The sequence below is a fragment of the Nothobranchius furzeri genome, chromosome 5, assembly GCF_043380555.1.
Source record: "Nothobranchius furzeri strain GRZ-AD chromosome 5, NfurGRZ-RIMD1, whole genome shotgun sequence".
Lineage (NCBI taxonomy): Eukaryota > Metazoa > Chordata > Actinopteri > Cyprinodontiformes > Nothobranchiidae > Nothobranchius > Nothobranchius furzeri.
This window is the reverse complement of record NC_091745.1, coordinates 8,546,224-8,561,084: the sequence shown is the minus strand read 5'-3', so window position 1 is coordinate 8,561,084 and position 14,861 is coordinate 8,546,224. Positions and strand designations below refer to the sequence as shown.

The window sequence follows — 14,861 nt, the reverse complement described above, 5'->3', positions numbered from 1 at the left end:
ACGAATGCCACAAAATTCCCGCAACACCATGCCGCCACGGCGCGTTTATATTACACGTACGCTGATTTCCCAGCATGGTATGTCTTACAAGAGGCTGTCTCTCGTGTTTATCTGACATGACTGTTGCACAATAAAGATTATATTCTTTCTGACCTGATAAAGGGGGAATGGAGGTCCCTTGCCCTGTTCCAGCCTCTGGTCTACTGCCTCCTGCTGCTCTCTCTCTGATTTCTCCATGCTCGTTCTCACCAGCGGACACACTCACTCTCTTGGGAAAAAACTGCAGAATTCCCGCCTGTATCTGACCCTTTCTTTTCATGTTCTCTATCAGACAGTGCCAACTATTAACACACGAAATGCAGATTACAAAAGAAGTACATGGATTAGCAAGGGCTAACGTTTTTTCACAAGCCCTTTTTAACATTACCTTTAACTAATGTCGGCATTGCTTTCCATTGGACTTATTGTCAGACTTGACTTACATGGCAACTGTGAGTAAACAGTGATTCGTGACTTACCAACAAACTCCTCATAACGTGGACTCTCATCAGATCCGATGTCGGTTGAAAAGTTCTCCCTTCTTGGAATCTTTCAAATCTTCTTCTGTTGGATTTCACACACTATTTTGCTCCTTAGCGCCACACGGCCACTAGTGTTTGGACTCGGAATTGCATCCACCTATAATCTCATCACCGCACAAAGGACAGATGAGTGACAGGACAGGGGCACTACAGGGGCCAATCATATTTCAGCAGGGGCCAGTGCCCCTGTGGCCCCGCCCCTAGAACCGCCAATGCTGCATGCATCTGTGTCTCTGCCTAAAAACGGGGTTCAGACATGTTTACCTGCTGCTCAGAGATGCATTTTGTTTTCCTTGACTCCTAATTCTGAGAAAACAGAATTGGTGGTTGTCAGATGAACGGTGCTGCTGACTTTTCAATGTCTCCTCTAGTCAAGTCCCCCGAGTGGTTGGCTTTTCTGCAGACGATCTAAAACCACAAGAGGAAATAGAAAATTTCACTCTTCAATTATCAGAAAAAGCCAAAAGAACAACAGTTTGAGCTGTAATTAGATTTTCCTCTGTTGTTGGAGGATTACTAAAACAGTTTTTTGGTGTCTGTGAGCGGTTTTTGAGTTTTTGCATAAGCAACGTGGAGATTTTCTCAGACGGACTGAAAAGTGACCTGACATGTTTTGTTTGTTTAATTTACCACTGGTTGAATTTTCTTGCTTAGTCAGTGTCTCTAAAGCCTCCTTCATTGTTGATTACTCTGCACTATGCAGGGAATCAGATTGCTCACGTTCATTTTGTTATCTAATCTTGTGTGTGCACCTTTGTGCGGCTGGTCAGATTTCTGACAAGTCTGCAGAAACCTGCAGCGCTCTCCCTCTCCCTTCCTCTTTTGTCTTTTTCATTCTTTCAAGCTCTCCAGCCGCCTGTTGTCCGGCCTCCGTCTCCTTCCCTGTTATCATCGGTCCTCCTGTCTCACAAACTGGCTTTGATTTTTATCGGTTTTCTCTCATTCTTCTGGTACTCCTTAACAGCTCGATGCAAGAGGCCTCATTCATTTTAATTCACATTAGGAAAAGGCTCTTTAACCTTTCCTGAAGATTTAAAAATGCAAAAGCTGATGCAGCTGTGTGAGTAAAGCAAAATTAGCACTTAAATATGTTTACACTTACTTCAGCACTGCCATTTCCAGCTGATACACCTAATACACGTCTGTGTGAGCTCCTGCTGGGGATTGTTGTCATCCTCTTCTGAAGGATTGCACATTTTGAGATTTCTCAGGCTAAAATAAAAAGATGAGGCCCGTTGTTGCATTTGAAGACACGATGAATGCAAAAGGTATCAATAATATAAAACTGTATTTGATGTGAAGTGGTGTGTGTGGTGTTTTGATTTTGTGTTACACTTTGTTGGACACATTTTTTAAATTGAATTTATTATCGACTATAATGGAGAAAAACGTTCAGTTCAAATTTTTTTGTCCCGTTATTTAAAGCATTTTCAACGTCGGTTCTCAAAAAAACAAAATGAAGCAAAGAAATTCTAAAAAAGCTCTTTAAAAATATTTTTTATAAACAAGCTTCTTTTGCTTTGATGCTTTCATTCATCAACAAAACAAAAGCTTGAATCTTGATACCAACATAAAAAAAGTTGTTGCTGTTGTGTCTCCTTATTCCTTGATGCGTTCCCATCACGCTGGACAGCTGTTTTCATTTAGGAGGACATATTTTAGCATTATTCTTATCACAGCTCTGTGTCTGCAGCACATCAATCACACCTCAGTTCCATTTTAATTTCAAATGTAGTCACTTCCTCCAGACTTGATGCTTTTTCCCAGCTGAATGTTTAGATGAGAAATAGTTTTAGGAACTTGCTTTGTGTCATTTCCTCTTTGCCTCACTTCAGATCAGTGAGGAGAGAGAGAGAGAGAGAGAGAGAGAGAGAGAGAGAGAGAGAGAGTGAGTGAGTGAGTGAGTGAACGAGAGACAGGAGTGAGAGAGAAAGAGAACGAGAGACAGTGAGTGAGTGAGTGAGTGAGAGAGAGAGAGACAGTGAGTGAGTGAGTGAGTAAGTGAGAGAGAGAGAGAGAGAGAGTGAGAGAGAGAGAGAGAGAGAGAGAGAGAGAGAGTGAGAGACAGTGAGTGAGTGAGTGAGTGAACGGGAGTGAGTGAGTGAGAGAGAGAGAGAGAGAGAGAGAGAGAGAGAGAGAGAGAGAGAGAGAGAGATTTTCACATATCTGTGTAAAGTTTGAAGCAGCAAAGTGGCTTGTAATTACTGCTACTTGAATAAATTTGTGTAATTACATCAAATTAGAGGCTTGCTTGTTTTTTTCCTGCAGATATTTCTGTCATCTCTGGCTGCTGATTGGTTGGACCTCCCATGAGGATCAGGGTGCTTTTCCTGTCACTGTTTGTTATTCAGCAATTAGTTTCTGTTCAGAGCTGAAAATCCTGATGCCCAACACAAACCCAGAGACAGATGTGTAAACTCCCATCAGCAGGTGATTAACAGGCTTTAGCAGAGCTTGATGAGCTGCAGAGCAGGTGAATCAACCACTGTATCAGAAGTGTTGAAGCAAACACATGCAGGATACTGGCCCTCGAGGACCAGGGTTCCCCACCCCCGATCTAAATGAGAAGCACTGATGTGTGTTTCGACCACGCCAGTCACGTACTTGAAGATTTATCAAAGTTAGCAGAGTTTACATCCATTTTTCCTCTATTTTCTCTGTGTCTTGTTCGATGACGTCACTTTCGTGAAGCGCATTTGTGGTCCTGGACGTATTTTCACACAAATGCATGAAAATCATATGTGAAATCCATGGCACGTAACAAGCAGGATTAGAAAATAGCGTTCATGTTCTGTTCTTCCGAGGACCCGTGGTCCGGAAGTAGATGGGCATGACTTTGGCTCCCCATAAGCCCTAGGCCTATTTTGATGCCTATTCCTAGAAAAATGGTAAAAACTTGAATTTAATGATAAAAATAGTTTAGATAGCCTTGTAGTGTTTGGTTTGCTGATTCATTTGATGGGAATTATTACTATTTCTTCTGTAGTGTGAGGGTTTTTTGGGCCTGTTAAGGAACTGACATCACAGGGTCCCCCACCTGGGGGACCCTAGGGCTAAAGGGGCTAGTAACTGCTTCACCATGTTATGCATTACTAAGCATACTAACATTTTAATGTTGCAAATCTGCAACGCCTGCCTCCAGAGGGTTAAATAATAAGGACTTCATTTCTGTTTTTCCATCATTGTTTTACAAAGTAAAATACCAAACATTTTCTGTGTGGTAGTGAAAGTCACGATCTTTAGAGAGTTGATCTGGTTCAGGTGTCTGAACAGGAGAGATTTTGAGTTCAGCCATTGGGAGCCGGTGTCTGCGAAAGGCCTGGAGGGTGAAAATGAATCAGAATCAGAGTCAGAACAAGCTTTATTGCCAGCGCTCCAGCAAACCAGAGCATAGGAACTTGACTCCACAGCACAGCCTGACCAAGGTTACACACACACATGTAGACAGAACAGATACAGGCAGACCACGAGTGCAGCCATAAAGGCGCTCAAATGAGCAGGATCATTTCCACCTGAGGTGTTATTACATGTTGAGGGCTACTGCACGTCAGTAAAGTTTGTTCCCATAGAGACCAGCCTTTGTAGAAATTATGTTGTAGAGCGATTGGGAAGAAACTCAACATTGTTTCCACTGACAGGTCTCTTATGTGTCATTCTGCACACTTCTTAAGATTTGAATAAAAATCAAGACGTCTGTAGTCAACACTGTTTAATTTTCCCATCTTTTTTAGATGATTATATTATTTTATTTTAAAAAGTGCAAAATGAAATAAATATATCTCCTTTCTTTGTAGTGTCTCTCTGGGAATGATGGTGTTGCCACTGGTTCCACCTTATTTGTCGCCATGACGATGCCATTTAGCCCCCTGTCCAGCGACGAAGAGCAACAAAGGATGCTAAGTAATAGTAGACATCTGTATCCTGGGGCAGAAGACGAGGAAGAAGAGGAGGAGGAGGAGGAGGAAGAAATGGAAGAAGATGAGCATGATGAGGATGGAGGAGAGGAGAACGGCGAGCTGGAGGGGGAGGATGATGATGATGATGATGAGATGGTGGAAGAGGTCAGGAGAGGTGGCCTGTCTCGGACGGGCAGGGGGGAGGGACACAGACAGTCGGGTAAACTTGGCGGGAGACCCACTGGAGATCGACAGACCAGGTCAGGGAACCCTGGACACACCGCAAACCCCTATTCGTCCAACCCTGGACCCACGTACCAACAACCAGCCAATCAGGTGCAGCAACAGCAACAGAGGAGGCTAAAGGAGCGCACTGCCAACGCCGTGCCATCTGAAGACGCCCACATCGCCATGATGGTGTTTCGCATTGGCATCCCAGACATAAAGCAAACGGTCAGAACACACACACACACACACACACACACACACACACACACACACACACACACACACACACACACACACACACACACACACACACACACACACACACACACACACACACACACACACACACACACACACACACATAATCACCAAAGTTCAAAAACTTATTAAGTGTCAGTCAGATACATTTTTTTCATCAGCATAAAGTCTTCATCCTCTTCAAGCAGGTTTCAGATGTGATGTTTTACCATCCGTTTGAATCTAAAGGGAGGATTTAAAACAAACAAACACATTTGGAAGGCGACTCAAACTCAGATAACGTATCTAATTAAATGTTTCATCCATTTTTAAAATTATGCTTCATGGAAAAGGATCAAACCCAACCTGGTTCAGGTCTACTGAAATCAATCGAGTGGTCGTTGTGTCAATAAGGCTGCAGCAAAGGTTTAGCCACAAGCTTATCTCCCAGCTAGCAGCAAAACACAAAGGATCAAATCAAATAAAAAAAAAGTAGAGCAGACTAAAAGTAAAATTAATAAAAGAATCTGACAGAATGGATTAAATGAAGGTGCCAAGCTGGGTCTTCAGTCTTGTGTGGAAAACAAGATAAAGCCTTTTTAAAGGACAATCACTTGTTTCAGAGCTTAGAAATGTAAAAACATCTGTTCATCATGTTTAACCTCAATGTTCCTGATAAAATCCACTGAAACAAGTCTTACTTTGGATCAAACATCGACATATAAAAATGTGGACATAGCCCACCCATTGCGCCGCCGGAGGGCAGGCTGAAGTAAAAAATGGGAGATTCCCACCACTGATTTGTTTACAGTCACGCCCAAACAATCGAAAAATGGGAAAAGAGGTGGAGCTGAGGGTGGGGCTGTTACATTTGGAACAGGACTGCAACAAATGAAACCACTGTAGCTGCTAGCTAACTTTGCTAACCCAAGAAGCTAACAATGGCTCCGAGGACAGCAGGGATGCCCGCTTGCACGGCCGACTGGCTCCCGTGCGAGGCTGTGGTCATGCAGGTCGCCTGTGGAGATCTAATACAGACTAGGACTGTTAAATTACAGAGCCAGACCGCTGTGACCGAGAGCCCATGCCTTTTGGATCAGCGCAATCTCCACAGTTGAAGATCCGGGTGTTTTAGCAAGAAAATTGCGGTAGAGCGACTCCATCGTGAAGGCACCTCCGGCCTGCTTAGTAATGAAATCATTAGGGATGTCCCAATCATGTTTTTTTGCTCTCGAGTCCGAGTCATTTGATTTTGAGAATCTCCTGATACCGAGTCCCGATCCGATACTTTCGGTACATAAAAAAAAAAAGAAAAAGAAGAAACAGTTCCAGAATGTTCCTTATTTTTTTAATTTAATTACGTTTTTATTTTAATTTTTAACAACAGATCACTTCTGTGAGGTAGCTTGAACAATCAATTAATAAATAACATAAATTCTTCACTTTTGGACTTTATTGCAAATATAAAAAGTCTAATATAAAAACAGATCGCACTTCAGCGTAAAATACCTGGCAGGGGTCTATTTTGCCTCGGCCCCCAAAATGCTTAGATACGTCCCTGGGCATGGGACTGCGCTGCGCTGCCGGGCTGCGCCAGTGACAAGCGCTGCAGCGGAGGCAGCGTGAGCGCGTCCACACGTCATGCTCAAATAGAGACAGAACTTACCAGAGAGAAAATGAACGGACACGAATGACTGCGTGTTAATTGTTTATTTTTGGTGACGCCACTTAGAAACTTAGAACATGTTACTGTGGCCGTGTGCAGAACACAGCTGGAGTTCATGAATAATCAGCGGTCTGCCTGCTGCTCTGCTCTAAAGAATCCCCGCTACGCTGAGTCCATATAAATAATATAATAAAGGTAGAAACTGGACCTTTTTTGTGCTCCTTCTGGGTGTGTAAGGTAGGGGCATCAGGGGAGCCTGACAACATTTAAGGAGAACCAAGTTGCTCTCCTGCAATTTGAACCCAGTATCCGAGTCTGGATCGGGAAGTAAAGCCCAGTCCTGATCAGTCTGAAACCATGTGATCGGGGCCGATTTCCGATCATGGGATCAGCTTGGGACATCCCTAGAAATCATTACTAGGCATACTGATCGAGGATAATGGGCTTTGCTGGTCCAACGCGGTCAAAGATCCACAAGTCCACCATTGCCAAAGCACACGGCTCTGGGAGCGTTGACTCAGCTCACGGCTCAGTCTCGTGCTCCTGACCGGAGACCAGAGCGTCGACAAAGGAGGACTCGTGGATCTTTCACCGCGGTCGACCAGCGAAGCCTGATATAGCCTCCGCTATCCTTGGTCAGATACCCAGCAACCACACCAACAAGTTATATTCAATCCATCTTAGACCAAGCAGTGTTATGGTAAACGCATAGAATTTTCCCCCATTAAACTAGCAAACTATTGACAAGAAAAACATGGTTGACCGACTCAAAAGTAAAGCAGCATCAACTAAAAGAGATGCGGTGTTTCTGTGGTCTCCCTCAGAAATCCACAAGTGACCAGCATGACTACAGCCTCGCATGGGAGCTGGTCAGTGCGTCGGTTACCCCGGGTAACATGAACAGCCGGACGCCGGCTCCAGCAACTCTTCTGGGGCAGGAGACAGAAGACAGGCAACCGCTCAAGTTTCATATCCAGCCAGCAGCCCCACTAACATGTTTGACCGAGCGGTTAAACAACGCAGCATTCCCCCCATTCAACCAGTGAAATAAAATACAGAAGTATCAATTTGCTTACTGATAAAAAGAAGCAGAAACTGCTTGGATGGTTTATTAGTGCAGTCAATGGTAAATGGTAAATGGCCTGTATTTGATATAGCGCCTTCTAGAGTCCTGGAACCCCCCAAGGCGCTTTACAACACAATCAGTCATTCACCCATTCACACGCTGGTGGGGATGAGCCACGATGTAGCCACAGCTGCCCTGGGGCGTACTGACAGAGGTGAGGCTGCCGAGCACTGGCGCCACCGGTTCCTCCGACCACCACCAGCAGGCAATGTAGGTTAACCACAGTTTGTCCAAATAATTCCATGATTAACATCCAAACACACAGACAAAACAAAAGCTCAGAGTCGAAATGGCCAAACATCTACAAACGTGAGGCCCAGGCTGAGGCCTTTCTCTGGAGCTAGCTCTGAAATCGCGCGGCTCTGATGCTCAGTAATTATTTGTCATCACCCTCACCTTATTCTGCTCCTACTCTGCCTTTCCCGGGATCCACTGATTTTCCTCTTTCCTATTTGTTTTCTCTCTCCCTTTCCTTAAAATTTTTGATCAAAATTTTTTATTTTTTCTCATTTTAAATGAAAAATCTTGACAGGTGCTACATAAAAACAGTTTCTTTCTTTCTTTCTTTTTTTCTTTCTTTCTGTCTTTCTTTCTTTCTCTCTTTTTTTCTTTCTTACTTATTTTGAATTTTAAGCATTTAATTACACTTAAAGAGTTACAAAAATGCCCCCCCCCTCAGAGTCGTCACTAATGTAAACTAGATCTATTAACCTTAAAGGGTTTTTAATCCAGGCTGTAATTATGTTTATTTCTTTTGTGAAATTTTGTTGAGTCAATGAGGATTTGCTCACTTCTGGTGCCGGTCCCTAGTGGATGAGGGTGGAACTGCAATTTTTCAGCACCACAATGGCCCTTTGGGATCAAGTTCTTCCATTTGTTACACCTTACTCCATTTTTCTTGAACATTTTTTACTTGACTCAAGTACACAAAGTGATTTCAAAGCTTAACTTGTACATCCACGTCAAAGCAAAGTAAAAAATTACTTCAGATAAATTGCACCGAGGAGAGTTTTACTTTGAGTGAATCGTTTGTAATTTACAGTCTCAAAAGATAAAGGAATGTTTTTTTTGGATAATAACTATGCCTCTGAACTGATTTAATCTATGTGAGACTTTGCAGTCTGATGAACTAAACTATTTCCTTTTTTCTTCCCATGATTGGTTCATTCAAAGCTCAGAACACAGAATCACTCTGTCTCAGAGGATTTGCTGTAATTTTCTCCTCCTTCATCAGAAGGAGGAAACAGATGTGAGAAAGAACACTTTCAAGGTGACCCAGCTTCAGAAAGGATGAGTCAAAGCATCCGGATGAAAAGGATCTGATTCAAAAAGAGGGAAGCTGAAGGGAGGAGAAGAGGGGGCTGAAAGGGGAAGTGCAGCCTCTTGGCTAATGTTGCCAAAGAGCTTTAAACGGTGCAATAAAACACGTGGTGATGGTGAAAGCTCTTTTTAGGTTTGTAGTGGGCAGCCCTGAATCACGAAAGATCAGCCGTGACTTTCTGACGTCACGTGAGTGTAAAAGTATAAAAGCCGCCGTCAGAAGTGTCTGAATGAGCTTCATGAGCTGCAGCTGCCTTTAAGTTCTCCTCCTGCACTTCAGCAGCAGAACACAGCAGACAGCACTTTTCTCCTCTCCCTGATGAGGGGTTTCTTGCTCTGAATCATGGCTGGAAGCAGAGCTGTACTGATAATTAAAATACGAGGACTAGAGGATCATCAGAATAAAGAACAGTGTTGCTCATCCGCAGATAAAAGCTGGAAACACCTTTGTGTTAGACAAGCAGAAGGCTGCGTCCTTCACACACACACACACTGGATGTCTGTCCTCTATTCCTCCACAAAGAGTCTCTCCTCCATGCTCAGTGGCTTTGCAAATCACAAGAAAGAAAGAAAAACACATCAAATCTGATGAATATATTTGTGGACGTGTTCATATTTTATATTTACCACCCTGGTGCACCATGAATGCCTCACTGAACACCTCTTCCTCCCTCTTGCTGCTGTGCTCTGTGATTTATTATTGATCTGAAGGTTGGGTGTTTTCAGCAGAGTGCATGCGTGTGTGTGTCTGTGTGTGTGTGTGTGTGTGTGTGTGTGTGTGTGTTTGATGCATTTAAATCCAACCACAAATGATTCACTCTTTCTGTGTATTGACAGATAAATTGGCATCATGTTCAAGTGGTTAAAAATGAAAGCTTGGGAGGAGAAAGTTCAATTATTCATCAGGTCAACACCGCAGAAACCAGGAAGAGCGCCACAAATAAACCGATACGGGTAAAGATGGGGATGGCTGTTTGTGCAGGAATGCATCAAATACCTAAAGGACCTCTAGAAGATAGAAACACATTCTGGTGAACGACTGAGAAATAAATCCAACCCTGCAGAAAGATTTGGGTGCAAATTGCTGCCGACCATTAAGCTGTCCGCCAGCTGTATTTTATGGAGAGCAACATCATTTTCTGAGGCTAAAACTGCCTTTTATCAGCATTTAGGACAATAAAACCAATTCCAGCTCATGAGTGTAAATCTCAGCATCTATTGGAAAGTTTAACTTATGACCCGTCAGACATTAACTCATTAACTGCCAGGGTTTTTGCGCATTTTTACTGTTTTTTGAAGAGTCACAGAACATTGTGCTCTCTAACCATGTAAACACCAAAACTACCAAACAAAGATAGGAAGAATCAGCGTGTTTCTAGCGTTATCCGTTCTTTCACAATCCGTTGTCGAATTGTGAGCTGCGGAAGCTTTTTCCGGTTCGCACCTCGCTGTTTTTACAGCAGCGGCACCAAAACGATCTCCCAGTTCATGGATTTTCTGCTTCCTGATCACGTGACGTGTGACATACGCGGATGACGATCAGCTTTAGAGACGTGATGTTTGTTCTCACAGTGCGGGGGCTCGTTCCGACGCCCGCCCCGTAAAAAGATGGCAGTGACCGGCTGGATTTAAAATGAAGACTTTTGTCTTCAATGGCAGTGGATGAGTTAAGAGAGGGATTCATTTTTAAAACTCCAACACTTTTCGGTGTGGCTCAGCTGAGAAATCGTGAGCAGACAGATATTTGTGTGGTGACCTGAAGTAGGGCTCTGCAGCCTGTGGTTCTGGAGCCACACGTGGATCTTCAGACCCTCTGAGATGACTCCTTGTAGCCTTGATTAACTTTAACCTGTTTATCACTGTTATTTGTTGCACCTTTCGGTGTTTTGTTTGAGTAATATCGATGTTTTGCACGTAAAGTGGTCGTTGAAGTCTTGGAGGGTCTCTACTGTCAGTTGCTGTTTTGTTGAGACATATTAAGCATAGCTCCCTTTTTGCATCATTTTGTGCCGCCACATGGTCCACTGCCTCTACAAACCCCCCAAACATGAAAAACCCATGAATCCATTTTCTGTCATTGTTTGGTTTTAGGAGTTTGTGATGTCACAAATGGAAACATTTGCATAAAACTCCGCTCACCTGTTGACGCTGGCGGAGCAGTGGCTCTACTCTGAGCTCCTCCCTGGTGTGGAAGCTTCTCAGCTTATGGCAGCCTGAGCGGGGCATGGGTGGGCGTGGCCAGCTCCAGCTTGTTTTCTTTCAGTGACAGAGCCCTGAAATGACTCATTCTGGAAGGTACAGAAAATATCAAGAATACACCTGTTGAGATATTTTTGTGTGAGAGGGATTTTGTGCTAAGAACTTTGTGAACATGGTTTGTATAGGCCATAGGACTTTTACATGTTTTTATTTAAGTCACAATCGTTTTATGAGATTCGGACTGGTTTCTGTGAGACTAGTACAGCCGCTGAATGAGCACCCGGATCAGCATGCTGAGGCTAAACGTTTGTTTAATCTATTACAAAAAATTGTGTGTTAAAAAATGAGACATATGGTAGAGGATTTAGATAAATGTAAACCAGCTGGCTAAAATCTAGCTGCTTTGTTGTTTCACTTTGGACGACTCTGAGTAACAACTTTTGAGTTTAACCAGCAGATGAATCAAAGGAATTTTGTTGTTTGATTTTAGCTTTAAATAGCCTCAAAGTCACCCAACAGTTTTATTATTAGTCTCTGCCAGGATTTGTTAATTATTTTCTTTCAACAAGTGCAAGAAAACACGTTGATATTCTCTATGTTGTTACCAGCTCAGTGACCTAGTGGTAGTGTCCGCCCTGGGACCGGGAGGTCGTGGTTCGATTCCCGGTCGGGTCATACCAAAGACTTTAAAAATGGGACCCAGTTCCTCCCTGCTTGACACTCAGCTTTAAGGGGTTGGATTGGGGGATTAAACCAACAAATAGCTCCCAAGCGCAGCCACCGCCGCAGCTCCCCTCCATGGGAATGGGTCAAATGTGGAGATGAATTAGACCAGTGTGTGATGATGACTCTGGGACAAGCCATCACAATGGACAGGATTAAAGATGTAGTTCACACTGTGAACAAAAATGTCCACTTTTATTGAAGACATGACTCAACTTAAACTTCAGATCCTTAGATCGCTCTGCCCCATTGTCCCTTTTTCCTGTCTCAGTCAGATTACGTCCTTACACAATAAAAGCCTTTGATCTTCACTTTCTCCCCGTTGATCTCGTTTACATCCTCCTCTTCATCTCCTTCAGTTTCTCTGATAATAAGCCTTCATACTCCCAGAATATTTGATTTGTTCTACATGTCAGCTAATTTGCCCTCAATAAAATCTAATTGCTGCTTAACTGTGTTGTAATTAGACAAAGGAGTGACTGTTGCGTACAAATGCAGGTGGGAGGGGAATGCAGAGTGACACAAGACTATCAACAACCATTCAGAGGATGCTCATCATCAGATATGTAAAAATTATTTTTATCTATGTTATTTGTTCTTTTTTTTTACATTAAATGTAACACAATTCCCTTAAAGTTATGGCGTGTATTTTCCCTAGTAATAAAGGGCAGTGCATACCTAAATCATTACAAGCAAGCAGTATTTTTGTGTTCCAGTAAGACCTTACCAGAGGTGTGGACTCGAGTCACATGACTTGGACTCAAGTCAGACTCGAGTCATTATTTTAATGACTTCTGACTTGACTTGATAAAATCTATAAAGACTTACAACTTGACTAGGACTTGAACGCCAATGACTTGCAACTTGAATAAACTTGGATCTGTTGACTTGATGACTTGAGCATATTTGATATTTTAGCACAAAAGTTGCACGGCATGGACAATAATCACGAATCATTCTTCGTTCTGGGTTTGATTTACTGCTAAATGCAGCAGCACTTTGTTTAGAATCAAGTTCAGTTGCACTTTCTGCTTGTTTGAGCAAATAAATGAAGCTATAAGAAGCTTTATTTCTGGGATTGATTTATTGTCATTGTCATTAACCCTCTCAGGCTCAAAATAAGTTTTGATAAAAGGGCGAACAACTAAGTCCTTCAGGGGTACTTCTGAGTAAATAAATGCTCATGAAATACGTATGTGGAGTAACCAGGTAGATAGGTTTTATCGTTGCAAATATGCAACGCCTGCATCCAGAGGGTTAAATAGAAATTGGACAGATGACTTGATTATGACGTGAAAAATCTAAGTTAAGGACTTGGACTCAACTTGGACTTGGTTGTTTTTGACTTGGACTTGACTCGAGACTTGACTGGAAAGACTTGTGACTTGCAAAGCAGTGACTTGGTCACACCTCTGGACCTTACCAATGGATGCCCTTTAGGGTCAAAAATCCCTGGGAGTGTAATCTTGAGCAAAATGACAAACACATCAGACTCCCTTTCCTCACTGGCAATGAGTGAATAGGTAAATGTGTAAAACAACAATGTTTATTAATGGCACACGTTTTGTAACCGTTTGTTACAAATCAGTAAATGCATTTTGTCCTCACGGGCCCCCGTAGCAGGAAACATAGCGTCTAATATGGCATCGCCCAGAGACTTAGACTCACTCCCATGTATGTCAGACCTGATATTTAGAATAGAATAAACTTAATTAATCACACAGAGGGATATTCATTTGCTACAGAAGCAAACATACTTAGAGAAATAGAAGAAGAAATAATAACAAGATTACAGGTAAACACACAAAGGCAATGAGCTATTATTGTAACCTTCAACCACTAAAAACAATGAATAAAAGAAAACTTGTTTTTCCATAACTATGCAGCATAAAGGACACAGACAAACGAATGTACATACGGTTTTTCACAAATGTTGAACACATACTGAATATTTCAATAATGTTATTGTGTAACAGGATAATGCCAGTACCAGTTAAACTGGGGAGTTAAACACTCTCACTGCAGAGGGGATGCATGATCTACGGTAGCGTTCTGTTTTTCATGGAGCTGTCCATGGTCTCCAAAGTGGAATAATTTTATGGTTGTATATTATGAAGCTGCCAATATTTTTTAACAACTGGGCATCATTTAATACATTTTCAGCAACATTTTGGTGGATATTTTCAGAGATTAATGGTAAAAATTACACACTGTCTCTTTAAGATGGGCCAAAGCTGCCTCAACCTTCTGATGAGGCTGAGGTCCTTTAATTCCCAGCTGCTAAAATCCTTCCATCACTTTGTTGTTGGATCTGTTATTCACTCTGCTGTGGTCTGTTGGGCAGCTCTGACTGAGACAGGTAGACTGAACAAGCTAGTTAACATAGCTAGCTCGGTTCTGGGCTGCTCACTGGACTCAGTTGAGGAGACGTGGGAGAGGAGGATGCTGGGGATGAGGACCTCCATCTTGGAAACCCCTCTCACCCACTGCATTTCACTGTGGAGACCACGGACAGCTCCTTCAGAGGCAGACTGAGACATCCCAGATGTAAAACAGAACGCTACCGTAGGCCATTCGCATCCTCTGCAGTAAGAGTGTATAACTCCTCAGTTGAACTGGTACTGGCATTATCCTGTTACACAATACCATCAATGCAATACTCAGTATGTGTTCAATACTTGTGCAATACTGGATTTACATAATATGTCTGTGTCTCTCACAGTATGCAGCATAGTTCTGGAACCCAAGTTTCTTTTTTTATTTGTGTTTTTTTAGTGGTCGAAACACACAGTGGTGGTTAGTGGTCACTTACTACCTATGTGTACATGTACCTTGTTATTATTTTTCTTCAAATTATTCTGTTAAAGTTGGTGCTGCTGTAAAAA

General features: G+C 42.6%; 1 protein-coding gene across 1 annotated transcript in view; it reads left to right on the top strand.

The window, feature by feature from the left end:
• Nucleotides 1-14,861, top strand: part of shank1 (SH3 and multiple ankyrin repeat domains 1) — a 128,420-nt gene that overhangs the window by 34,809 nt on the left and 78,750 nt on the right. The window contains exon 2 of the mRNA XM_070551406.1: nucleotides 4,376-4,930. Coding sequence (XP_070407507.1) covers nucleotides 4,427-4,930 — 504 coding nt within the window. The 5' untranslated portion in view covers nucleotides 4,376-4,426. The remainder of the gene's footprint in view (nucleotides 1-4,375; nucleotides 4,931-14,861) is intronic.